This window comes from Papio anubis, chromosome 11 (assembly GCF_008728515.1).
Source record: "Papio anubis isolate 15944 chromosome 11, Panubis1.0, whole genome shotgun sequence".
Lineage (NCBI taxonomy): Eukaryota > Metazoa > Chordata > Mammalia > Primates > Cercopithecidae > Papio > Papio anubis.
Genome location: NC_044986.1, coordinates 119,900,752 through 119,928,167, shown reverse-complemented (window position 1 = coordinate 119,928,167; position 27,416 = coordinate 119,900,752). Strand labels below are relative to the sequence as shown.

At 50.7% G+C, this 27,416-nt stretch overlaps 1 protein-coding gene across 12 annotated transcripts in view; it reads left to right on the top strand.

Annotated features, from left to right (window-relative positions):
- The window catches only part of PFKFB3 (6-phosphofructo-2-kinase/fructose-2,6-biphosphatase 3), a 306,098-nt gene that overhangs the window by 75,432 nt on the left and 203,250 nt on the right, over window positions 1–27,416 (top strand). For 3 of the 12 annotated variants that reach the window (XM_031652532.1, XM_031652531.1, XM_031652530.1), the window contains 5 exons: window positions 885–947; window positions 1,076–1,140; window positions 3,217–3,390; window positions 9,586–9,748; window positions 10,609–13,264. In XM_031652532.1, the coding sequence (XP_031508392.1) occupies window positions 885–947; window positions 1,076–1,140; window positions 3,217–3,390; window positions 9,586–9,748; window positions 10,609–10,700 (557 nt within the window). In that variant the 3' untranslated portion in view covers window positions 10,701–13,264. Of the gene's footprint in view, window positions 1–884; window positions 948–1,075; window positions 1,141–3,216; window positions 3,391–5,198; window positions 5,222–8,218; window positions 8,271–9,585; window positions 9,749–10,608; window positions 13,265–27,416 lie in introns of those variants that run through there. The other 9 variants (XR_004177109.1, XR_004177108.1, XM_031652536.1 and 6 more) reach the window with 6 other exon arrangements.

The window sequence follows — 27,416 nt, the reverse complement described above, 5'->3', positions numbered from 1 at the left end:
GTCCTGTGTTGGCTGCTGTGCCATGGGGTGTTAGGAGAAGGGCACAGGTGTCAGCTCCTGGCTGCTTCAGGTCCTCTCTGTCCAGTGCTTCCTTGAAGCCCTCGGGAAGTGCGTGGAGCCCAGGTTGATGCCTGGGACTTCATTTCTTCATAAACAACTCCCCGAGACCCACCCCCGGCTCCACACATCCCAGGGTCTTGTCTTGGGGTAGGGGCTGCTCTTCTCTTCAGTACCCTCTAAGGAACAAACAGCCCGGAAAACTCTGACAATCAGATTGAAATGTTAAGTCTTAGCATGTCCAATCCAGTGCAGCTGAATCCCTAGACAGACCTACATTGTTTGGGAGTGACTTTTTTTCCCAACTCTTAAGTCATTGTGAGGGCGAGTGTTTTGGTTTGGTTTGATGGTGCTCTTTGGGCTAAAGTCTTCTTCTGGGGCCATCTGCTGCCCGGGGCAGCTTGTGGCTGGGGGCAGATGCCCCGGCCCGACAGTGCTTCCGAGGGTCCTTGTGGGGGGACCATAGAGGTCTTTCTATGCCTCCCCCACCCTCATGTCTCATTTCTTTTTTTGAGACAAAGTTTCTTGTGTGCGCAGGCTGCAGTGCAGTGCATGAGCTCACTGCAACCTCCACCTCCCGGGTTCAAGCGATTTTCCTGCCTCAGCCTCCTGAGTAGCTGGGATTACAGGCACATGCCACCACACCCTGGCTAATTTTGTATTTTTAGTAGAGATGGGGTTTTGCCATGTTGGTCAGGCTGGTCTCGAACTCCTGTCCTCAGGTGATGCACCTGCTTTGGCCTCCCAAAGTGCTGGGATTATAGGCCTGAGCCACCACGCCTGGCTGTGTCTCATTTCTAATTGTGGGTGTACAATTTCCATTTCAGAGGAGATGCCCTACCTGAAATGCCCTCTTCACACTGTCCTGAAACTGACGCCTGTCGCTTATGGTGAGTAGCAACCCCTGCCAAGCCCTATCCCCCTGAAGGTGGCCACAGCAGCTTCTTGTGGCCGTGGGCTGTAAGCGGGGCTGTCCCTTTAACAGCAGCTTCCTCTGCCCCCATCCCACGCCCTCCAGGCTGCCGTGTGGAATCCATCTATCTGAATGTGGAGTCCGTCAGCACGCACCGGGAGAGGTCAGAGGTGAGTGGAGGCCCCAAGCCTCATCCTGGCCATCATCACACGATAGCCCTGGTGGGTGATGGGTGCTCAGGAGGCCCCAGGGCCGCTTGCCTGCAGGTGCTGGCCTGTATGTGGCTGTGGGTCTGCTGGTTGCCTTCCTCAGCACCTCTGTGTTCCTGCCCATCTGTTCTGTGGCCTTTTCTTTTTTTTTCTTCCTTCCTGTGTCCTCTTCTTCCCATTTCTGCTGAGCTCGAGATGTGAATATTAGTGAGGAAGATACGTTCTCTCTCTTTTCTTTTTTTTTTTTGAGACAGGGTCTCAGTCTGTTCCCCAGGCTGGAGTGCGGTGGCGCAATCACGGCTCACTGCAGCCTCAACCTCCTGGGTTCAAGCGATCCTCCCACCTCAGCCTCCCGCGTAGCTGAGATTACAGGTGCGCACCACCATGCCCAGCTAATTTTAATTTATTCGTTTTTTTAGAGATGGGGGTCTCGCTTTGTTGCCCAGGCTGGTCTTGAACTCTTGGGCTCAAGTGATCCTCTTGCCTCAGTCTCCCAAAGTGCTGGGATAAAGGTGTGAGCCTTTGTGCCCAGCCTCTGTTCTCTTTTAACATCAGCATAGCACAGTTCTTGGTGCCGTTCCTTTCTGGCAGCTAAAACCCGTGCTTTCAGTCTCCAGAGTTACTGTTTCAAACAGGAGCAGCAGGTCAGCGCCGCCACGCGCATGTCATTAGGCTCAGAACCGCCAAGAACACGGTGTTAAAAGAGGAGTGGCGTGGAGAGCGGAGGCCTGGGGGATGGCGGGTGGGCAGGTGTTTCGGGAGACCTCAAGGCCTGGCCGTGCGGCTGCTCTCTACCTTGTGGGGAGGCCTGACATTTGAAGGTGGGCCAGGCTGCCTCTGACTGAGTAGAGTGGACCTCTGCCCAGGTGGATGTGCGTTGTGAAAGTGAGTTTGAATTCACGGTGTACAGGCTGCCAAAAGTACAACACTTTGCTAGTACTAGTCAGACCTTTCTCTTAGACCGAGCGTGACTTTCCATCATGGCATTCCCAAAACAGGTGACTGTCCTTGTCCCAAGAAGCTTGGCCGTCAGATTTTGGCATGAAGGGATGAGGTGTCTGCCCAGTCGTTGGCAGTTGCCTGGCTGGTGGGCTGACCTGAGAGAGGACGGGGTCCCTTGGCCGCCTTGGTCCCTATCACCCCCTCCCCTTCGGAATGTGGGTCACTGGATGCTGTCCTGCCTTTAGCCATATGACAACAGCCCCGGTCAGGGAACCACTGCCCCAGCTATGGGATTGGGCCTGAGCTGGTCCTGGAGCTCTTCCCTGCAGGGAATGGGGTAGGGCCATGACGGAGACAGACCCCGGTTCTGAGGCTGGAGGCCCGCACCCCATCACGCTGTCCCTCCCGTGGGAGGGCCGGGTCTGGTCCTGGCTGGCAGAACCTGCTTCCTGCTGCGAGGTTTCTGCCCCTTTGGTCTCCAGGCTGGTTTTGTAGCCTCCGTGCCCCATCCCGAGCCAGGGTGCCCTTTGTGGAGTACAGATGGCCTCAGGTTGGCGGAAGGCAGTCAGCACAGGTGCCTTCCCCTCCCCATCCTGGGAGCCTCAGGCCCAGCCTGTCCCTCCTAGATGCCCGTCCTCAGCTCTCAGAGAGGCTGGAAGCAAAGCTCTTTTCTCCGACCTCATGCTCTGCTGTGATTATCATTCTTTCCCTCCTTGCTTTGCAAGCACCGTGTTTGTCTGTGTGGGGAATCCTTTGGAACCATCCGAGGAAGGGGCATGGGAGGGAATCACCCCCATTCTTGCTGCTGGGGAATTGCCACACACTCAGCAGCCCGTAGTCCCTGGTCTGTGGTCCCTGGTCCGCGGTCTCTGGTCCATGGTCCGTGGTCTCTGGTCCGTGGTCTGTGGTCCCTGGTCTGTGGTCCCTGGTCCACAGTCCCTGGTCCGCGGTCCCTGGTCCATGGTCCCGGCCACTCCCCTCGGTCAGTCTTGTTGCCTCCCTAAAATCCAGGAGCAGATAAACTTTGTTGGGGCTAATTTTCCTCCCCTTCTTTGTAACTGTCGCCTTTCTCTCTTTTGTCTTTGTCTTGCTTAGGATGCAAAGAAGGGACCTAACCCGCTCATGAGACGCAATAGTGTCACCCCGCTAGCCAGCCCCGAGCCCACCAAAAAGCCTCGCATCAACAGCTTTGAGGAGCATGTGGCCTCCACCTCGGCCGCCCTGCCCAGCTGCCTGCCCCCGGAGGTGCCCACGCAGCTGCCCGGACAAGTCAGTGCACTCCCCTTTCCTTCCTGTCTGGGGGACGCATGCCGGGCGTGACGCCGCAGATCTGCGATTGCGTGTGTGTTTGCAGGAATGCGTGGGGGTGTGTGTGTGGGTGTGCATGTGTGTGTTGTAGGTGTCTGTGCACGTGTGTCACGGGGGCATGTGCACACACGTGTGTGTTGAGGGAGAACATGAGAAGCACCCTCCGAAGTTGAGGCCCCGGGGACTCTCCTTGCTGGTGACAACTGTGACTGCGTTCGCCTCCTTTCTGAGGATGGAGTCTTTACAGGGCAGAAGCAGGCAGTGCAGAAGGAAGAGTGAGATGTCCAAGACCCGTTCACATTCGTGAATGGTTATTTCTAAAACAAAGAGAGTGGCCACTTTCTCCCATAAATAACACGGTTATCCCAGCGGTAGTGAGAAACCTAAACAAGGCTGGGTGCGGTGGCTCACGCCTGTAATCCCAGCACTTTGGGAGGCCGAGGCGGGCGGATCACAAGGTCGGGAGTTTGAGACCAGCCTGGCCAACATGGTGAAACCCTGTCTTTACTAAAAATATAAAAATTAGCCAGGCGTGGTGGCGGGCACCTGTAGTCCCAGCTGAGGAGGCACCTGTAATCCCAGCCTCAGAAGGCTGAGGCAGGAGAATTGCTTGAACCCGGGAGGTGGAGGTTGCAGTGATCCTAGATGGCGCCACTGCACTCCAGCATGGGCGACAGGGAGACTCGTCTCAGGAAAAAAAAAAAAAACCCAACCCGATTTCACTTATTTCATTAGTTTTGAAGGTTACAGGCTGGAAGATTTTGGTTATTAGACATTGATTTGTTTTCAGAAAACTGGTCTTTTCCTTTAGAGCCAGGAACCCTTGCAAATATGTGAGATGTAGAAATTTCTGGGCTCAAATTCAGGTACCACCCAAGGGTCTGTCCCACCTCCACCCACCAGGCCTGGCCCCACAAATCAGCCTAGTGCAGCGTCCGGTCAGGTTTGTGGATGAGCCGGATGTTGTTGCTGGCTCTGAGCATCCTCTTCAGTCTGCCCCCTCTTCCCGCCTTTTCCGAGACTTCCTTAGACCTGGTGGTGTCTGGAATGTGACCTGCGAGATGCCACAGCCTCCACAGGTCACTTAACCTCTGCAGGCCTCAGTTTTCTCATCCAGGCGATGGGGGAACAGTGGCAGTGCAGAATGCAGATCAGATGGGGGGATTCGTGCCCTGCATCAGGCCCAGTGTCGGGCACGTGGTGGGGACACGTAGACACGGTGAGGTGGCTGTGATTAGCGGAAGTCTGGAGGCCTGGCTTTGGTGGTAGTTCAACACTAACATGAGTGCAGCATTTAATCGCCCAGATTCTTCTCCTCCCAGGCCCTCAGTCTCCTTAGCTTTCCACATGACGGGGGCAGGACTGGGAGAGCCCTCATAAATATTCCCTGGCGGGTCTCAGATCTGAGGGTTTTCATGAAAAGCCAGCAGAACGGAAATGGTGTCCCTGTGGCGTCCGTTCTGATGGAAATGTGCGGTTGTATTTGGAAGTTCAGAGGCCGCTGCTTTGATGCTTGGGGGGACCAGGCTGGGGAAGGGGGTTGACATCCTGAGCTGCACAGACCTCCATCGTGGAGGACGCAGTGGCAGGGGCTGCATCCTCCCATCCGCTTCAGAGCTGCCCCTGGTGTCGGGAGGACAGTCCTTCAGGCTGGCCAGGTTCTTAGGGACGTCTGAAGCTGCTGGCTGGGCCGGCCTGGGGTTTTGCAGGGCTTCGTCCCTGCAGATTGCGCCTCCTGACTGACTTCTCTCTCTGCTTCTCCTCCGCAGCCTTTGCTAGGGCAAGCCTGTCTGTAAGTATCTCTCCGATCATTGCTGCTGCTTCACCGCTTTCTTCCTGCTTGCTCAGTTGGCCTCCTGCCTGTTAAAATATTGAGGATGAGAGCAGTTTTGTGATCCGAGGTCTTCACGGGGAAGGAGGAGATGGGCGTGGGAGCAGGGAGGAGAGATTCCTGGATGTTTTTAGAAAAGGGTGCAGGAGGTGGTGGTGGCTCCACTACGGTTGCGTGTGTTCCAACACCGCCGCACGACAGCTGGCTTCTCCGTGACCCTCTCAGGGCTGCAGGTCGTGGTTTGTAATGGCCGTGGTTTAGGGCTCAGCATAAGTCCACATTTCCTTCTCCGAATCAGATCTCAGTGGCGAGCTGCATCTGCGCCAGGTGCCATTAGCCGTAAAGCCCCCTCCTGCCCCAGGAGTGTCTTGTTTTGAAAGGAAAACTTACTCAGAGCCTAATCTGTAAAACAAACCTGTGTGAATAGTGGGAGTGTGCTGGGGCCTGAGCTCTGAGCCTCTCCCTCCCCATGAGGACCCCCCATGCCCCGAAAGAGTTCCAAGTGGAGCCCTTCTTGAGGATCCGTTTGTCCTGGGGTGGAGCCTGCTCAGCGTCATAGTCAGCCTAATTAAGAAAGGGAGCACCCAGGGCTGGGTGCGGCTTCCATCTCTAACCCATGTGGTCACCTCTGCTCCTCCCAGAGCTCTCTGCAGAGTTTCAGGTTGAGTCTTAGTTCTGGCAGCCCCTGGATAGCTGGGGCTGTGTTCCCACCACTCTGGGATCCTGCCCCCACCGGGAGCAGAGGCCTTTCTGCCGCAGAACTTTAATGACAAGCCACCATGAAGTGTCACCCTCGTGCCCCCCCAAAAACACACCTCCCCTTTATTTCCTCTTTGCTCCTTAAGTTACCTTTGCTACTTTATGCAGAAACTGGAGAGGTGTAATGAGGAGTGCAGCCTGAGACTGAAAAGCATGGCTGGGTTTTGGAAACGGGAGAGGTTGGGCATGGCACTCAAATTTTGGTGGCGAAGGGGTGAAGGGCCAGAGGGTATACCAGTGTCCCCCATGCCCACGTTCCTTAAGACCACCCTGAGAGATCGGAAGGACAGTCAGTGCCCCGTTTAATGGGTGAGGGGCCGAGTGACTGCCCCGTGCTTCCAGCAGGGTTCACCTTTCCCTGCCACTGTCCTGAGGCCCCTGCCCTGCAGCCTGCAAGGCATAGGCAGCTGTTGGACCCTCGTGTCCCCCCACAGCCACTCCCTTGCAGCTGCTTCCCACGGCCAGGCTTTGCTTACCTAAGGTGGGCCTGCCCTTAACTTCCAGCTTCTGGGGGCACGCCCTGCATCCTCAGGGCCAGTGTCTGTGATGTGCCAGGCCAGTGTGCAGCACTTCAGGATCTGGGCTTCTCCTTGTGGGAAACCTGCCTTTGCATTTGGAGCCTGAAGGTTTTATATCTGTGCCTGTCCTGATCCTGTAGCCGAGCAGTCCCCAACCTTTTTGGCACCAGGGACCCGTTTCATGGAAGAGAATTTTCCCCACCACAGCAGGGTGGGAGATGGTTTGGGGATTAAACTGTTCTGCCTCAGATCATCTGACATTACATTCTCAGAAGGAACGCAGAGCCTAGATCCCTCGTGTGCACAGTTCACCGTAGCGTTCATATATGCTCCTCTGAGTCGGGTGTTAGTGCTGGCTGGCCCGCCCACCGCCCACCTCCTGCTGTGTGTCCTGCCTCCGAATGGGCTATGGACTGGGTACTGGTCCACAGCCCAGGGGTTAGGGACCCCTGCGTTAGACCCGTGGCCTGATGTTGCCAGGAAAGAAATCTTTGTACTAGGAAGAACCATTCGGGGATAGCCTCCGACCCGCTAAAGCTGATCTTGTCCATCTCCAAGACTGACATTATAGTGCCTTTGCTAGAATCCCTCCTGCTCAGCAAAAATACATCCTGTGGACCCATCACACCTGACTCAGGTCGGAATTTCACTCTGGAGTCCCATTGTCCCGTCCATTCTGGGTGCGTGACCCCACGTCTAGGATTGTAGCCACATCTGATTCTAGGAGTCCACCTGGGCTCTGTGACCAGAATTTATGATGAAAGTCAGACCGAGCCAGGTCTGCGTCTTGGTTCTACTCCTCCTGGCCTCTGTCCTTGGCACGGGCACGTTAAAGCAATTCTAGGACCTCAGCTTCCTCATCTGTAATATGGAGATAATAACTTCATAAAGGTTTCCTAATGAGACTCCAGATACAGCACTTAGCAGAACATCTGGCCCCTAGGAAGTGCATGGTGGACGGCGGTGCTGTTCTCGTCAGGGAGGAACTTGGTGCCCTGGGCCTGTGGAGACTTCTGGGCTTGCTGGCATTGGGTCAGCATTTGGATACCCTTCTGTAACCTGAGGGATTTCTTCTCTGGGGCAGCAGGAACACTCAGACTTGGGAAGGGGAAACCCCTGGGGTCTCAAGGCAGTGGCCTGAAATCTTTCTTTTTTGAGACGGAGCTTTGCTCTTGTTGCCAGGCTGGAGTGCAGTGGTGCAATCTTGGTTCACTGCAGCCTCCTTCTCCCGGGTTCAAGTGATTCTTCTGCCTCAACCTCCCGAGTAGCTGGGATTACAGGCGCCCACCACCACGCCTGGCTAATGTTTGTATTTTTAGTAGAGATGGGGTTTCACCATGTTGGCCAGGGTGGTCTCGAATTCCTGACCTCAGGTGATCCACCCACCTCGGCCTCCCAAAGTGCTGGGATTACAGGCGTGAGCTACTGCACCTGGCCTAGAGTCTTTTGACCCCTGTGATCTTGGTTTCCCAGTAAAATGGGGGTGAACGACTGTCCAGACCCGGCGCTCTGCAGTGCCTTCCTAGGGGCTGTGCCGGCTGCTTGGGATCGAGAGGTCACCTGGCATTTGTGATGCAACCTTCATTTTTAAAATTTCAAATGCACACTAGAAAACCCTACTAAAGATTTTTTTTTTTCCTTTTCCAACCTGTTTCTTCCTCTTCCCCACTCTGCTTGAAAGACGAACTGTCTGTCACATTTTCTCAAAGTTTTCTCCTTACTAACCGTGGAAGGTAAATGCCTGGGTGCATGTCCCTCCGTTCTGCACCGCGTCACGGCACCTGGGTCTGTGTGCAGACTGGCCATCGTGCAGTGCGGGGCTCATTTGTCTCCATGCCGAGGGTGTGAAGTGCAGCACCATTGTCGTGAGGTCCTTTCTAGTCTGTCTCTCACCCCCCACGTGTCCTGAGCCGGGGCCCCTGGGTGAAGGACGTGGACGTCACCCGGTCTTGCAGGCTCTCCACTGTCATTGTTGCATCGCCATCATCTGTGGGTGCCGGAAGCCGTGGGCTGGTGGTGGTGAGGACAGGTCGGAGCCAGCGGATGTGGAGGGAAATGTCAGCCCTGCTCTCTGATCCCACAGCCCGGCTGGGGCTCTCCCTAGATATGAGGACCCAGGGCTCTCTGGAGAGAATTGTCCCCTCCTGGCGGGCACCCGTCACTTCCATCACCCCCCGGCAGGCACCCATCACCCCCGACAGGCACCCATCATCCTCCGATGGGCACCCGTCACCCTCCGATGGGCACCCGTCACCCCCTGGAAGGCACTTATCACCTCCCGGGTGCAGGCACCCATCACTTCCATCATCTCCTCATGGCACTCCACCATCCCTCGATGGCCCCATCACCCCTGGTAGCACTCCCACACCTCCCAGCAGGTGTACTCATTATCCTGGTAGCACTCCATCACTCCCTCAGCAGGCACTTTATCACCTCCCGCAGGCAACCCATCACTTCCATCAACCCCTGGCGGGCACCTATCACCCCCTGACAGGCACTTATCACCTCCCGGCAGGCACCACACCACATCCCCCACGGCACCCATCACCCTCTTGGCAGCACCTCCTATCACCTCCCGGCAGGCAATCATCACCCGGCAGGCACCCATCATCCCCTGATGGCACCCATCACCCCCTGGCAGTCACCTATCACCTCCCAGCAGGTACTCATTATCCCCTGGCAGGCACCCATCATCACCCAATGGGCACCCATCACCCCCTGGCAGGCACTTATCACCTCCCGGCAGGCACCCATCACTTCCATCACCCCCCGACGGGCACCCATCATCCCCCGATGGGCACCCATCACCCCCTGACAGGCACCTATCACCTCCCGGCAGGCATTTATCACCCCCTAGCAGGCACCCATCATCCCCTGGCAGACACCCATCAACCCCCAATGGGTACCCATCACCCCCTGGCAGTCACCTATCACCTCCAAGCAGGTACTTGTTATCCCCTGGCAGGCACCTGTCATCCCCCAGTGGGCACCCATCATCCCCCAGTGGGCACCCATCACTCCTGACAGGCACCTATCACCTCCCGGCAGGCACCCATCACCCTCCAGCAGGCACCTATTACCTCCCAGCGGGCACCCATCACCTGGTTTCCTGAGTCCAGCCCAGGCCTGGGCGAGAGCTCTGATGCTGCCCAGCCCTGTGACTTTCCTCCCTGTGGATGGCTGCAGCCTCGGACCCCCAGTTCTGTGTGGGGTGGGTATGGGCCGTGGTGGCCCTGTGTGCCTGGGCTCTCCCACCGTCTTTAGAGCAGTCTGGGTGGAGACACTGAGGATTGGAGAGAATAGTTTTAAACATTGTATGTTTTCTTGTTTTTTGAGGCGTAGGTGAAGGAGGTCGGGGAAGGAGTCCTGCTGTGCAGTGGCTGCAGTCAGTCATGTTCCCCACTAATATCGGAACATGTTTTCGGGGGGCAGTTGGTACTGGCCAGTGCCCTAGGGGTGGGACTCCCTGCGAGGGCCATTGTGATCAGAAGTGGGGCAGGGTTTTAGCGACAGCCCCCTCTGCCTGGCTTCCTGCCTCGGCCTCCCCACCATGTCCAGCCATTCCATGTATCACCTGTGTTCTGCCTGTCAAGCTGTGTTCCCAGAATCTGGATGCAGGAGCTGGGAGTGTGGCTCTGCTGTGGGCTGAGTTGAGAGGAGGGGGCCTGTGTGTCTTTGGAGGCCCCAGGCTCATCTGCCTGGCTGGGGCCAGTGAGGTTCCCCTTGTGGGATTTCTATGGGGTCATGAGCATGAGGCTCCTGTGGTCCCTGGCGCCTAGCACTGCGTAGCTCACGGTCCTCCCGGAGCCACACGGCCCCCACCAGGCGGGCTCGTGGCCTGGCGCCCAGCCCCTTCTCTGAGACTCTGGGGTTATCTTCCGTCATGTTCTGGGGCCCACCTGGGCTGTCTTCCGCCTGTGGGATTGGCAGCACCTTTCTTAGGTCCTGTTCTTTGTCTGGGATGGAGGGAGGGAAGAATTCTCCCTTGCATGACTCGGCATCTTCTGCTTTAGAAGCCAGCCAGCTGCAAATCTTGACTCCCTCCCCACCTTTCTTTTCTCCTGAAAACAGAACATGAAAGGCTCCCGGAGCAGCGCCGACTCCTCCAGGAAACACTGAAGCAGACGTGTTGGTTCCATTCCGTTTCCATTTCTGCAGCTTAGCTTGTGTCCTGCCCTCTGCCCGAGGCGCAGCGTATCCTGAGGACTTCTTCTGGAGAGGGTGGGATGGAGCAGCGGGGGAGCCTTGGCCGAAGAGAACCATGCTTGGCACCCTCTGTGTCCCCTCAGCCGCTGGACACCGGAAAGCCACGTGGGTCCCTGGCACCCTGCCTTCAGCCGCGGGGCCCCAACCTCCACTCTCTGGGTTTCCTAGGAGTGTCCAGCTTCGAAGACCTACAAGGCCTGGGGAGAGTGATGAGTGCTGGTCCTGACAAGAGGCCACTAGGGACACTGTGCCATTTTATTTTGTTTCTGTGATCTCCTGGCACATTTGGAGCTGGGAAGACCACACTGGTGGCAGAATCCTAAAATTAAAGGAGGCAAGCTCCTAGTGGCTGAAGGTCAAGGAATGGGTAAAAACTTCCACGTGGCTGTTTGATGCATCTTGACCTGGGAAGACGCTTCATGGGAATGGACTTGGATAGGTGTTGGGTTGGGGCGTCTTGTGCAAGAAGTCCCTGAGCCGATGTGCAAGTTGGCTGGGTGGTCCACACTTCGGCTGTCCCGCGGGTCCACACACCTTCCAGGCCTGCGTTCTGCCTCCAAAGATGTTCAAGGGCAGGCTGGCCGCACGGGGAGAGGGAAGTATTTTGCTGAAATATGAGACCTGGGCCCTCCAGGGCCCCTCTCTCCTCCAACCTGGACTTGGGGGGAACTGAGATACAGTTTCCCGGAGCTGCTGGCTTTTGCACTTTTTTGATGGCGGAAGTGTGACCTGAGCGTCACACCTTCTCTTCAGGAACGTCGATGTTGGGGTGTGTTGCCCTGGGGGGGCTTGGAGCCTCTGAAGGTGGGGAGCGAAACACCTGGCGTCCTTCCCCAGCACTTGCATTACTGTCCCTGCTCTTCCCAGGTGGGGACAGTGGCCCGAGCAAGGCCTCACTCCCAGCTGCTGCTTCCAGAGCTGCCTGCACACTGTCTTGGAGCGTCTGCCTTGTGCCTGGCACTCTGCCAGTGCCTTGGGGAAGTCGGAAGAGTGGACTTTGTCCTGGCCTTCCCTTCATGGCATCTGTGACATTTCTGTGGTGATGGAAAGCATGGGACCTGTCGTCTCAGCCTGTTGGTTTCTTGTCATTGCCTCAAACCCTGGGGTAGGTGGGGCGGGGCGGGGGGTCTCGTGCCCAGATGAAACCATTTGGAAACTCGGCAGGCAGCAGAGTTTGTCCAAATGACCCTTTTCAGGACGTCTCAAAGCTGGTGCCAAAGGTCACTTTTCTTTCCTGCCTTCTGCTGTGAGCCCCGAGATCCTCCTCCCAGCTCAAGGGACAGGTCCTGGGTGAGGGCGGGGGATTTAGACAGCTGAAACTGGGCGTGGAAAGAAGAGCCGTTGCTCTTTGTTTTTCAAGAAGAGCTGTTGCTGTTTGTTTTTCGAGAAAAGTTTTTAAAGAATGCATGTTTTTTTTTTCCCGGTTGGAATTGAGTAGGAACTGAGGCTGTGCTTCAGATATCGTACAATCAAGTGGGGGATTTTCACGCTGAACCATTCAAGCCCTCCCTGCCCATCACACCCGCTTTGGCTGGCATCTGCTGGAGAGGATGTCTGTCTGCATTCCCGTGCAACTCCAGACTCACACAGTTTTCTCTCTCTCCCTGGATGTTGAGTCTCATCAGAGTGTGTGGGTAGGGGGTGGGCGTGCATGGGTGCATGATTGTGCTTCACTTGGTTGTATTTTTCGATTTGACATGAAAGGCCTGTTGCTTTGCTCTCGAGAATAGTTTCTCGTGTCCCCTTCGCAGGCCTCATTCTTTGAACATCAACTCTGAAGTTCGATACAGATAGGGGCTTGATAAAGCTGTGTTCCCCTCTCCCCTCTGACTACCTAAAATCAATACCTAAATATAGAAGCCTTGGCCTAACACGGGCCTTTAGTTTGGGAAGGGCCTAGATGGGAAGAGAGGGAACATGAATCTGGACAGGGAGGGAGAGTCTACAGAAAGGAGAACACTGCCCACTTTGCAAGCCAGTGACCTGCCTTTTGAGGGGACGTTGGACGGGGCAGAGGTGGGTTTGAGCTACAGTCATGAATTTTGGCGTCTACTGATTCTTACCAACTCCCCACCCCACAAAAAAAAATAATGGGGACCAATATTTTTAACTTTGTCTATTTGTTTTTGGGTGAGTTTCCCCCTCTCCTTATTCTGTCCTGAGACCACGGGCAAAGCTCTTCATTTTGGGAGAGAAGAAAAACTGTTTGGAACCACACCAATGATATTTTCGTTTGTAATACTTGAAATTTATTTTTGTATTATTTTGATAGCAGATGTGCTATTTATTTATTTAATATGTATAAGGAGCCTAAACAATAGAAAGCTGTAGAGATTGGGTTTTGTTGTTAATTGGTTTGGGAGCCTTCTATGTGTGACTTATGACTTCTCTGTGTTCTATGTATTTGTCTGAATTAATGACCTGGGATATAAAGCTCTGCTAGCTTTCCAACAGGAGATGCCTTTCAGAAATTTGTATATTTTGCAGTTGCCAGACCAATAAAATACTTGGTTGAAATACATGGACGAAGTGAACCTCTGGTCTTTTCGTGGGGGAAAGAAGAGTCTTTAATTGGTGTTTATGGCAGATGCACCACGGAGCTGCCAACTCACCGCTTCATTATCTTCCCTTCAACAGGATATTCAAGTACAGAGTGTCTCCTGCCTGCATTTGGGGAGAATGAGCTGTCTCAGTCTTTCTTCTAATTGATAGACTTCATGTTTTATTTTTATTAATTTTTATTTGATTTTTATCTTTGAGACTGAGTTTCTCACTCTCTCGCCCATGCTGGAGTGCAGTGGCACGATCTCAGCTCACTGCAACTTCCTCCTACGAGGTTCAAGCAATTCTCATTCCTCAGCCTCCCGAGTAGCTGGGATTACAGGTGTGCGCCACCATGCCTGGCTAATTTTTGTATTTTTATTAGAGATGGGGTTTCACCGTGTTGACCAGGCTGGTCTTGAACTGGCCTCAGGTGATCTGCCCACCTCTGCTTTCCAAAGTGCTGGGATTACAGGCGTGAGCCACTGTGCCTGGCCCTATGTCGGTTTTACTCCCTTCCTTCTATCCCCCTTCCCCACACCCTTTTAAACAGCAGCAGTTCTTGCCCCAGCGGCACCACAGAAGGGATCTTTCATTTTGGTTCCTTTCACCCGCCCTTCCCCATCCCCTTCTGGCCCCTTCCAAGTTTCTATAGGGAATAAAACTCAAGCTTCTGTGACTTTTTTGCCACTCATTGGCTGCCAGAGGTTGAGCAGGTTATTTCACTTTCAGCCTCAGCATCTGCATCTCTGCAGATGGGACGGGGTTTAGGGTGGAGCGTGGCATACCCGCCGAGTGGAGGAAGCCCTGGAGCGGTTCCTTCTGCAGCCGGAATGCATGACCAGCGTCTTGCTTGGTCGGAATTTTTTCCAGAGCCCCCCACTGCTACGCTCCAGAAATAGCCTTGATTGCCAGTGAGTCTTTCTTCATCCTTTACGCACCTGCCGCCCACGCTGTGAAGAGAACAGGCGGCACAGACTTGGCACCTCCATTGCAAGATGACTCCCAGGGTTGTGATCTGGCCGTGGCGTGATGGGGCAGGGCATTTTGGTGAACCTGAGGCCACCTCCTCAAGCTCTGAGTCACGTTTGATGGCGTGAGATGTGTCAGGTGCAGGGATAGAGCAGTGGCCTTGACAGAAATCTGGCCTAGCCTTCAGGCTGACTACCCAGAAAATGAAAAGACTGCCCCCAAAGAGGATGTCTATGTATCGTAAGGTCCCGGGCCGGCCGCGCTGTGGGGATCTACAGGGGCTCTGTGACCTTTTGGGGCAGCTTTGAGATTCATCCGAGAGATGAATTCATCCGAGAGATGGGCTAGGTCCACAGTCCCTAACTAAATACAGAAGATTCAGTAACCAGGTGGATGCTGTTGGAGAGAGGAGGGCCGGGGCCGGGGAGGGTGGACGTTGTACACACCAGTCATCTCCATTCACTGCCTGGGCTTGGTTCCTTTCACTTCTCACTCCCTCAGCTCCGGCCACACTGGCCTCCTGCAGGTCCTTGAACATGCCAACGTACACCCACTGCAGGGCCTTCGAGAGTGCCGTTCCCTCCCCTGGGAGGTCTCCCCAGCTATCCAGGGTTCTCCCCGACACTTCCTCCCTACCCCCATTCAGTTGTCAAAGCCTACACCAAAAAAGACTCCCCTGTCTCCCAAGTCCATGCACGCCTTTCGCTGTGTGTGTTGACTGCCTTGGCCTCTGTCTCGTGAACCTGAGCCTAAGATCTCTGAGAGCAGGGCAGCTCCCTGTGCCTCCTCATCGTCCATACAAACCTGGCCCACAGTGGGCTCTGTCACTAAGTGGATGACTAGACCCAGACGATGCGCTGGTGAAGAGTGAGGCGTTCATTCAGCTTGGAGAGGAGGCTTAGAAAGAGTTTATAGAAGAAAGGAAATGTGAGCAAACATGTCATTGAAGGTAACTTTTTTTGAACTAAAAATATATTAACAAAAATAAATTCAAAGCCTTCTGTGAGTTTTCAAAATCTGAATCTCACAATGCTTGTGAGTTCTAAAGTGTGTTTGTGTTTTGAGACAGGGTTTTGCTCTGTCTCCCAAGCTGGAGTGCAGAGGTGGGATCTCAGCTCACTGCAACCTCCATCTCCAGGGCTCAAGTCATCCTCCCACCTCTGCCTCCCTAGTAGCTAGGACTACAGGCATGTGCCACCATGCCCAGCTAATTTTTGTATTTTTTGTCGAGATGAGGTTTCGCCATGTTGCCCAGGCTGGTCTTAAACTCCTGAGCTCAAGTGAACCGCCTGCCTCGGCTTCCCAAAGTGCTGGAATTACAGGCACGCGCCACCAGGCCCAGCTAAAGACTGTTTTATAAACTTCATTTTAAGCTCACATTTTGCAAGACAGCATAAGTGGCTTTGGATTCAGTTGTTCTCGGTGTGTGAGCCAGTCTTTCCAGTCAATTAATTGATGGTCTAGATAATCTGTGAAGGTGCTGGTTTCAGCCTATAGGTTCTGACATACTCCTAAGACCAGGTGAAAAGAGAACCCCCATAAAGACACCAGACTCACCTCAAAACATGGCACTTCAGCCCTTGGGACTAAAGAGGACCCCTGGTGCAGTCCCTGAGAAATGTCTTTGGAGAAACTTTTCTTTCTTTCTTTATTATTTTTTTGAGACAGAGTCTGGCGCTGTTGCCCAGGCTAGAGTGCAGTGGTGCAATCTCAGCTTACTGCAGCCTCCACATCCTGGGTTCAAGTGATTCTCTCGCCTCAGCCTCTTGAGTAGCTGGGATTACAGGTGCGTGCCACTAAGCCCGGCTAAGTTATATATTTCTAGAATAGAAGGAGTTTTGCCATGTTGGTCAGGCTGTTCTTGAATTCCTGACCTCAGGTGATCCACTTGCCTTGACCTCTCAAAGTGCTGGGGTTACAGGTGTCAGTCCCTGAGCCTGGCTGAGATGCCATCTCAAAAAATAAAAGAAGAAAAAAAAAAAAAGATGTGAAGGAATGCCATAGTTTTCAGGCTTATTGGGAGGACTGAATCTTTTTTTTTTTTTTAAACTTTTATTTTAAGTTCAGGTGTACACATGCCGGATGGGTAGGCTTGTTAAACAGGTAAACTTTTGTCATGGGGGTTTGTTGTACAGATTATTTCATCACCCAGGCATTAAGCCCAGTACCCATTAGTTATTTTTGCTCATCCTCTCCCTCCTTCCATCCTCCACCTTCTGATAGGCCCCAGTGTGTGCTGTTCCCCTGTATGTGTCTATGTGTTCTCATTATTTAGCTCCCACTTATATGTGAGAACATGTGGTATCTGGTTTTCTGTTCCTGCATTAGTTTGCTGAGGATAATGGCCTCCAGCTCCTTCCATGTCCCTGCAAAGAATAGGATCCATTCCTTTTTATGGCTGTATAGTATTCCGTGGTGTGTATATACCACATTTTCTTTATCCAGTCTATCATTGATGGGCATTTGGGTTGGTTCCATGTCTTTGCTATTGTGAATAGTGCTGCAATGAACATATGCGTGCGTGTGTCTTTAAGGTGGAACAGCTTGTATTCCTTTGGGTATATAGCCAGTAATGGGATTGCTGCTGCATCAGATGGTATTTCTGACTTTAGGGGTTGAGAATTGCCCCACTGGGGAGGACTAAATATGAATGAAACACGCCTGACAGTTCCTGGCACAGAGAGAGTGCTGCTGCGGTAGTTATTCTTCTAAGCATGCATGCCCGGCGTTTCAAATGCAAGGTAGACACTGTTATCCCCACTTTTCAGATATGGAACTGTAGCCAGGAGAACTTAAGGACCCTGCTTGATTTTGCTCAGCCATAACTGAGGCAAATCAGGTCTGTTAGACTCCCGGAAGGTGCTGTTAGCCACATCACAGCCTAAGGGCTCCACAGACTGCCAGGATACTCCTGCGTGAGTCAGCAGACCACAGGAAAGGGAATTGAGTCGCATATTAATTAGCAAGCAGGGTTTCCTGTCCCTGGGGCTGTGGAGAGGTTTGTCAGTGTCCAGATGAACAACAGATTTTCTGGAGTGGGTCATAACTCAGGATGCTCACATAACCTTGGGGACCAGATGTCCGTTCTGTAAGGTTATGTGTTTTTCACTCCCTACCTCTTCCAGACAGCATCCTCAGGGATTTCCTATCCCTGGAGAACATGAAGATGTTCTAATATTTTTTTTTTTTTGAGACAGAGTCTTGCTCTGTTGCCCAGGCTGGAGTGCAGTGGCATGATGTCGACTCATGCAGCCTTGAATTCCTGGGCTCAAGCCATTCTCCCACCTCAGCCTCCCAAGTAGCTGGGACTTCAGGTGTGTGCCACCACGCCTGGCTAATGTTTGTATTCTAAGTAGAGATGGGGTTTCACCACGTTGGCCAGGCTGATCTCGAACTCCTGGACTCAATCGATCTGCCCCCCTGGGCCTCTCGAAGTGGCGGGATTATAGGCATGAGCCACCGTGCCTGACCATGAAGACTTTCTAAGGGGTACATTTGCATTGATAATTTTAAGGGAATGTTTTCGGATCCCCAGTTTCCACATTCTCCCTTTTCTAAAACAGACTGAGAAGTTTGCTTACTTTCACAATAGTCCTTTTCTGCTTTGCAAACAACAGGCCAAGCTCCTACTTATCACATGCTCAGTGCTAGGATGCAGGGAGTTTGCAAGTTAGCATTCCTAGATTTCTTACATGCACAAGAAAGGGCTTAGACTAGATGGTTTTTGGAAAACTTTTTATTTTGAAATTATTTTATTTTATTTTATGTATGTATGTGTGTATGTATGTATGTATTTTTGAGATGGAGTCTTGCTTTGTCCCCCAGCCTGGAGTGCAGTGGCATGATCTCGGCTCACTGAAACCTCTGTCTCCTGGGTTCAAGCGATTCTTGTGTCTCAGCCTCCCTAGTCGGTAGGATTACAGGTGCTCGCCACCACGCCCAGATAATTTTTGCATTTTTTAGTAGAGATGGGGTTTCACTGTGTTGGCCAGGCTGGTCTCGAACTCCAACCTCAGGTGATCTGCCCGCCTCAGCCTCACAATGTGCTGGGATGACAGGCGCGAGCCACTGCGCCTGGCCTGAAATAATTTTGGATTTACAGAAGAGTTGCAAAGACAGTACGGAGAGTTCCTGTCTACGTTTCACCCAGCTGGCCGTAATACAAACATCTTACAACAACATGGTGCCCTCGTCAAAACTAAGAGTTAACATGGTTAGTACCGTGCTAGCAACAAAACTACAGACTTCATTCAGGTCTCACCAGTTTTTCCACTAACGCCGTTTTCCTGTTTCAGGATCCAGAGTCCAGGACGTCACCTTATCTCCTTAGACTCCTTCAATCTGTGACAACTTCTCACTCTTTCCTTTTAATTGTTATTACCTTGATGCTTTTGCAGAGTACTAGTCAGGTATGTTGTAGAATGTTCTTTTTTTTTTTTTTTTGAGATGGATTCTCACTCTATTGCCCAGGCTGGACTGCAACGGTGCGATCTCAGTTCACTGCAACCTCCACCTCCCAGGTTCAAGTGATTCTCCTGCCTCAGCCTCCTGAGTAGCTGGGATTACAGGTGCACACCACCAAGCCTGGTTAATTTTTTTGTATTTTTAGTAGAGACGGGGTTTCTCCATGTTGGTCGGGCTGGTCTTAAACTCCTGACCTCATGATCCACCTGCTTCGGCCTCCCAAAGTGCTGGGATCACAGGCATGAGCCATTGCACCCGGCCGTAGAATGTTCTTCAGTTTGGGTTTGTCTCATGTTTTCTCTTGATGGGACTGAGTCTGGTTTAGGGATTTCGGGAAGAATCCCACCGAAGTGAAGTGTCCTTCTCATGACATCCTCTCTGAGGGGACACAGTCACACAGGACTTCCTTCTGGGGATGTTAACTTTGATCTTTGGCGAAGGTGGTGTCTGCCAACTCTTGCCAGGCTGGTATTTTTTCCCTTCAACTTTCAATGTTTTAGGAATGAGTCACTTAGTCCAGCTCCCTTTCAAGGGGAGGGCAGTGAGCTCCACCTCCTGAAGGGAGCAGCATCAAAGAATCTGTGGCCATGTGTTCAGACCACCACCAGCCCAGGTGCCGTGGCTCATGCCTGTAATCCCAGTGCTTTGGGAGGCCAAGGTGGGAGGATCGCTTGAGCCCAGGAATCCAAGACTGGCCTGAGCAACATAGTGAGATCCCATCTCCACACACAAAAACCACCAATGAAGGAGATACTTTGAGGGGATGTAAATACCCTGTTTCTCCTGAAAGTTTCACCTTCTAATTTTAGCATCCATTAGTGTATTTTCCTTGCAGCAGATATTATTTGTATTGTGGTGTTCTAATGGTGGCTTTCTTTTTTTTTTTTTTTTTTTTTAAGAGATGGGGGTCTTACTCTGTCACCCAGGCTGGAGTGCAGTGGCATAATCATAGCTCACTGCAGCCTCTAACACCTGGGCTCAAGCAGTCCTCCCACCTCAGCCTCCTGAGTAGCTGGGGTTACAGGTGTGAATCACCATGTCCTGCTTAATTTTTAAATTTTTTATGGAGTTGGATCTCACTGTTTTGCCCAGGCTGGTCTTGAACTGGCCTCAAGTGATTCTTCCTGCCTCAGCCTCGCAAAGTGCAGGGATTATAGGCATATGCTACCTTGCCAGGCCCTTAATAGTGAGTTTCAATTTTCCTTATTCCTTTTACACTTATCATTTGTAATTCTTTCATAAGGAAAATCTGTCCCTTCTCCCTATATATTTACTTATTCCGTCATTTATATAGACCACTGTGGACTCATGATCATTCTTTTGTAGATGAGTTCTTAAGTCTCTGAACTAAGTCTCTGCAATGCAAGCTCGGATTTCCATGAACTCCTTGCCTCCCACTCTCCAGAATATTTCACACTTAATATTCCTGCCCAGGACAGGCCTGGCCAGGGCACACCGTCACCCGTATATACAGAAGCAGGTACCTCGTTTTCCACCCTCGTTTTCCGCCCAGCCACATCCTCACTTCGTTTTTCCTCATGTGCCTTAACTATATTATGCACGATCTCTAACATGTGCAGGCACACCTGTGGGGTGAAACTGTTCCCACTGTAGTGCCCTGAAGCAGTATTCTGTAAACATTCTTTTTTTTTTTTTTTTTGAGATGGAGTCTCGCTCTGGAGACTCTTTTTGAGATGAAGTCGCTCGGGCTGGAGTGCAATGGCTCGGTCTCAGCTCACTGCAACCTCCACCTCCTGGGTTCAAGCGATTCTCCTGCCTCAGCCTCCCAGGTAGCTGGAATTACAGGTGCCCACTACCACACCCGGCTAATTTTTGTATTTTTAGTAGAGACAGAGTTTCGCCATGTTGGCCAGGGTGGTTTCGAACTCTTGACCTCAGGTGATCCATCCACCTCGGCCTCTCAAAGTGCTGGGATTATAGGTGTGAGCCACCGTGCCCAGCCTAGACATTTTATTTCTATAATTTACTTTATAGCGGATTCAGTTACTGACCAGCCCAAAGGGGCTCGTTTTGGTTTTTCCAGCGAGGCTTTTATAATATGACTTGGAGGAGGCTGTCTATACCAGCAAGTATCTGTTGAATGCCTGTTATATGCAAGTCACTGTTCTAAGTATTAGGGATAAAAAAGCACTGGATGACTTGGCACCACCCCTACCAGAACTAATGTCTAATTGATTCGCTAGGAATGCTCAGGTCCTTCAAGTTCCAAGACAATCAAGAGAGCTGTGAAGAAAGCCAGTGCTCCAGAGAGCGTTTCATTAGAGAAAAAAAGAGAGATCCCTTTAACAACCACTTTGTAATCCTTGGAAGTGGAACTGCTGCACGCCCCAAGCAGCTGGTCCTGGGACAACATATTGAGAGTATTTTGTCAGTTCTGAGATGTGAAGGAAACTTAACCCAAGACTTTCTTTACTTAGTTATTAAATCCCAGAAGGCATCATGGATGAAGTTAGTCAGGAATGGCAAGCATAGAGAGAGGAGGAAGAAAGGAAGAGGAAACCCACAGCGTTCGCTTTGAAGATGCCCTTTCTTTCCTTGGGAAGGGAACCAGGACACAGCCCTGGGCAGGCTCTGGGTACTGTCACCCTAGTGCCGTCAGTGGAGGCAGCTGCTTCCTGCAACGCTCCCCATAGAGGCTGAGACATTTTCCTTCTGGGGTCTGTTGTTCTCTTTCTTTAATTCAACTTTGCAGATCTCCTCAAATGGAGTGGGGAAGGTATGAGAGAAATTGTTATTCTGTCATTTTATAACTGCCAGGGCTTAGGGGTGAAATGTGTCAGCTATTTCTTTCTTTTTCTCTTTTTCTGAGACAGTGTCTTGCTAGGTCGCCCAAGGCTGAAGTGCAGTGGCACGATCATAGCTCATTCCAACCTTGAACTCCTGGATTCAAGCGATCCTCCCACCTCAGCTTCCCAAACAGCTGGGATTACTTAGTGTGCGCCATCATGCCCAGTTAATTTTTTTATTTTTTGTAGAGATGGGGCCTGGTCTTGAAGTCCTGGGCTGAAGTGATCCTTCCACCTCAGCCTCCCCAGTGTTGGGATTACAGGTGTGAGCCGCTGTCCCCAAAGCTGGTGTCAGCAATTTCTTCCTCATCCCATTGAGGGGAGAGCATGGCCTTGACTCAGCTGTTTGGCTATCAAATGAAGAGCAGACATCAGCTTGCTTGCCAGGGCTGAGAATGTACCACACACAGGGAATACGAAGTGAAGGCCATTTAGTGACTATCAAACTTCCTGTTTCCCAGGCAGCTTAATCACCACAGGCCGCAGGAATATTAGTGAAGCCCGTGGGGAAGGGAATTTCTGGAGGGACCATCGTCTTTCTGGACCATTGGCTGCTCATTCTTTTTGAGGAAAACACTAACTGTATTCCAATTTGGGGCAGGCCTGAGAATTCAGGTGCAGCATCGAGAAAAGCTATATTCAGCAGGTGCTTTGGGGCAGGTCCTCCTACAAAGCACACCTCAGCCCATTCGAGAATCTGGGCTAAGATTCTGTTGCTGTTCTCTTACACGGTAATAAATTAGTTCTATTGCAAGCAGATTAGACCTGGACAAGTAATTCTTGGTTTTCTAAATCCACAGCTTACAAAGGATTACGGGGGGATGAGAAGCTAGACAGGGCAGCTAAGGATATAGGCACGTTGGATGACTGGAGATGCCCTCATCACCCAGAGGGTGTTATGTAAAAGTGAGAAGGGCTGGGTTAAATCAGGTTCATTTGTTCATTCATAATTTAGAGGGAGAGTTCCTATTAATGGCCCAAGATTGTGCTGAAAGTTAAGAGTTCATTTTACAAGAGATGAATGAGAAAACAGTTCCTAGCACACACTCACCATAAAATGAGATTTTTAGTCTTAGAAGCCCAGATTGCTGGAGCTGGGATCTTCAAGATCTGCAAGTTTAAACTCCACCACTTTACAGATGGGGAAACTGAGGCTCACAGAGGGAAAGCGAGGTCGGGTGTCACAGCTGCTGGGACTGAACAACTTGACTTCTGATCTAGCTCTCTTATTTATTTATTTATTCATTTATTTATTTATTTATTTAGAGATGGAGTCTTGCTCTGTTGCCCAGGCTGGAATGCAGTGGCACGATCTCAGCTCACTACAACCTTTGCCTCCTGAGTTCAAGCAATTCTCCTGCCTCAACCTCTCGAGTAGCTGGGATTACAGGCATATACCACCACTCCTGGCTAATTTTTATATTTTTAGTAGAGACGGGTTTTCACTATGTTGGCCAGACTGGTCTGGAACTTCTGACCACCTTGTGATCTGCCCGCCTCAGCCTCTGAAAGTGCTGGGATTACTGGTGTGAGCTACTGCACCCGGCCTATTTGATTTATTATTATTATTATTATTATTATCGAGACAGGGTCTGGCTCTGTCGCCCAGGCTGGAGTGCAGTGGTGCAATCAAGGCTCACTGCAGCCTCAACCTCCCAGGTTCAAGGGATCCTCCCACCTCAGCCTCCCCCATAACTGGGACTACAGGCGTGCACCACCATACCCAGCTAATTTTTATATTTTTAGTAGAGACTAAATTTCTGCTCCATGTTGCTCCATGTTGTCCAGGCTGGTCTCAAACTCCTGGGGTCAAGTGATCCACTTGCCTCGGCCTCCCAGAATGCTGGGATTTCAAGTGTGAGCCTTATATTTATTTTTAAAGGCTAGTCAAGTGAAGCAATGGGAGTGGAGAGGAACAAAGTAATCTGTAATGGGTTGTGATCAATTAGTTGTAAGCACCACTGCGCTCAGACCAGCCTGATGTAGCTCTCTTTTCAGTTAAAACTACTTACCTGGAAAGAGTGAGAGGGTAAACAGTGCCCTAGAAGGCGTCAAAAGCTCTAAGCAGCATTAGGGGGAAGGCTGTAGGATGCCGGATATGGCAGCTACCACTAACCGATAAGAAGACAATTTCCTTCTCTCTCCTGAAAGCCCCCTCCTCTTCCTTCTTCTCGAAGACCCTCCACGCAACCCCTTCAGCCTCCCACTTCCTCCCCATGGCCCCGGTGCCCTGGGTTGCTCTCTGGTGATGGCCATTCACCCGGCTAGGCCCAGGCTTCCTGAGGGTCTCCTGTTTACAGAGTGAATTTGCCATGTAACTTGCACAAGGAAATTTGGACAGAATTTCCCAAAGAAAGGACTGGAGCAGTTTACACTCAGATTAAAAGCACAGAACACAATCCTTTAATCCAATAACAATCACTTTATTTTTTTCTTGATGTACATTTTTATTTTATTTATTAATTATTATTGTTATTAATTTTTTTGAGATGGAGTCTCACTCTGTTTCCCAGGATTGAGTGCTGTGGTGTGATCTTGGCTCACTGCAACCTCCACCTCCTGGGTTCAAGGGATTCTTCCTGCCCCAGACTCCCAAGTAGCTGGGACTGCAGGCGCCTGCCACCACGCCTGGCTAATTTTAAAAAAATTTTTAGTAGAGATGGGGTTTCACTATGTTGGTCAAGCTGGTCTCGAACTCCTGACCTCAGGTATTCCACCCGCCTCCACCTCCCAAAGTGCTGAGACTACAGGCATGAGCCACCACGCCCGGCCTATTTTATTTATTATTTACATATTAATATTTTTAAAATTTTAGATTCAGAGGGGAGATGTGCAGGTTTGTTATGTGGGTATATTGCATGATGCTGAAGTGTGGACTTACAATGATCCTATCTCCTAAGAAGTGAACAAAGTACCCTTGATTCCCCCGCCGCCTCCTCTACTTTTGGAATCCCCAGTGTCTGCTGTTCCTATCTTAAACAATTGCTTTAGACAGCAGCTTTAGAACGCTGGAGGAAAATGTCCATTTTACAAGTTGGGTGCTGAAGAAGCCACGTGAGATGCAACAGCTTGCATCCCTAACCCTGAGGCTGGTGCAGTGCCCTTGCCCTGTGGGTCTGTTGCACAGACCCGGAAATGCAACAAGTCCCAAATGAAGTCAGATGAAGGTCATTATGTCGATAAACCAAGGGCAACGCTGGCTTCATTCATTCACTGGAAGCAGAAGCAAGATGTCTAAACGACTGTCTTCATTCTCGGCTTGGCCACCAGGGATCTCACCTCCTGGTATTTGGATGTTAGGATACATCACGGTGGGGCCAGTGTTTCTTTTGGGTAGAAAACTTCGGTTCAGGCTCTGAGGGAGGAAACATTGTCAGTTAAATGAAATAGAGCCAATATTTCTTTTATGTTTGGAGCCAAACCTTGGTCTAAAATGGAAAGACTTTGCCTCTGAGACAGCCTGATTTAATTGTTGAACAAAGCCCTCTTCTTGTGGGGAAGAAAGATGAGGACTCTAACAATTAGCCTTCTAAAATGTAGGCCTGTAAAAACAATTGGGAGGAAATAGGCAGTGACATCCATCCGCCCACTGCTTCTTGGTGAGTTCAGGCCAAGGCCAAACAGAGGAAAAATACATCCAATCGGTTCAAGAGTTCAGCTCTCCCTTCAGTAAGGGAAAAGCTCAGCTCCCCTCTCCCCACCAGCCCAGAGCCCTGTCCCATTCCACTGTGATGGTGTATCCTCCAGACCCCTCCTAAGGAACCCCTCCCTCTCCTCTCCCGGCCAGTCCAGAGCCCCGTCTTCATTCCACTTCCGTGACGGTGTATCCTTCAAACCCCTCCTGATGAACCTTCCTCATCTTGACAGGGGTCTCTCATATGAACCTGATTTTCCTACTAGGGAATGAATAAATCAATGGTCTCAAAGAAGAAACAAGGGTCCTATTAGAATACCTGCTGTGGGTTTTAGTCTTAGAGCATCGCATGAAATCTTCCCCACCACTTTATGAGCTGGTTATATATATTTTCCTATTTAATATATGAAAAAATTGAGGCTGAGAGGTTTAAAAATGTAGGAGGTTAAAATATTTGCCCCAGATCACACAGGTCATCATGAGTAGAGCAGGGAATAAATCAGGTAACAATGGTTGCCAAGTGGCCCTCAAGCCAATGCCTTTGTTATTTTCCTGGACTCACCTTGATTAGAGAAGAGTCAATCAGTTTCCGGAAAGGTAAGAGACCCAGTGGAACAGGGCCTGTTGAGAATGAAAACTGACCGTTTCTTTCATTGTTATTGATATGATTTCCCTGGAAATATATTCACCTCCAGTTTTCCTGGGCCAATATAAAGTTGTTCATTTTGCTGGCTTGGAAATGTTATTCTCTCTCCTTGTTTTGAAGTGTTAAATGTGTGGTTTTTTAAAATGCATTTCTCAAACCACTCTACGGAAAGAAAGCAAATAATCTGATTAAAAAATGGGCAAGGATGCCTGTAATCCCAGCACTTTGGGAGGCCGAGGCGGGCAGATGGCTGGAGGTCAGGAGTTTGGGACAAGCCTGGCCAACACAGTGAAACCCCATCTCTACTAAAAATACAAAAAGTAGCTGGGCGTGGTGGCGCACGTCTGTAATCCCAGCTACTCAAGAGGCTGAGGCATGAGAATCACTTGAATCTGGGAGGCAGAGGCTGCAGTAAACTGAGATCACGCCACTGGATTCCAGCCTGGGCAACAGAGCAAGACTCCATCTCAAAAAAAAAAAAAGGGCAGGGGATCTGAATAGATGTTTCTCAAAAGAAGACATGCAAATGGCCAACAGACATATAAAAATATGTTCAACATTACTAATGTTGATTAATGCATTATTAATGCATTCATGTGGATTAGGAAAATGAAAATTAAAACCACAATGAGATTTTTAGTTCACGCCTGTCAAAATGGCTACTGTCAAAAAGACAAATGATAACAAGTGTTGGTGAGGATGTGGAGAAAAGGAAACCCTTAGGCTGGGTGTGGTGGCTTACACCTGTAATCCCAGCACTTTGGGAGGTCAAGGCGGGCAGATCACCTGAGGTCGGGAGTTTGAGACCAGCTTGACCAACATGGAGAAACCCCATCTCTACTAAAAATACAAAATTAGCTGGGCATGGTGGCGCATCCCTGTCATCCTAGCTACTCAGGAGGCTGAGGCAGGAGAATCGCTTGAACCCAGGAGGTGGAGGTTGCAGTGAGCCGAGATTGTGCCATTGCACTCCAGCCTGGGCAACAAGAGCAAAACTCGGTCTCAAAAAAAAAAAAAGAAAAGAAAAGAAAAGAAAAGGAAATCCTTGTACACTGTTGGTGGAAATGTAAATTAGTACAGCCACTATGAATAATTATATAGAAGTTCTTCAAAATAGGGAAGGTAGAATTAATATATGATCCAGCAATCCCACTTCTGGGCACTTACTCAAAATATTTGAAATCACTGTATTGAAGAGATGTCTGCTCTTCCATGTTCATCACAGCACAATAGCCAAGTTATGGAACCAACATAAATGTTCATCAACATATGAATGGATAAAGAAGATATGGCATATATACAAAATGGGGTACTATTCAGCCATAAAAATAAACCTTGTCATTTGCAACAACATGGATAGAATTGGAAAACATTTAAATAAATTAAATAATCAAGGCACCGAAAGAAAAATACTGCATGTCCTCACTTATATGTGGAATCCAAAACAGTAGAACTCAAAGAAGCAGAGAGAAGAGTGGTGTTTACAGAGGCTGGAGTATGGGAGAAATGTGTAGCTGATGGTCAAAGGGTACAAAATCTCAGGCAGGTGGAATATTTGTGTGTGTGTGTGTGTGTGTGTGTGTGATATTGTACAGCATGGTAACTATAG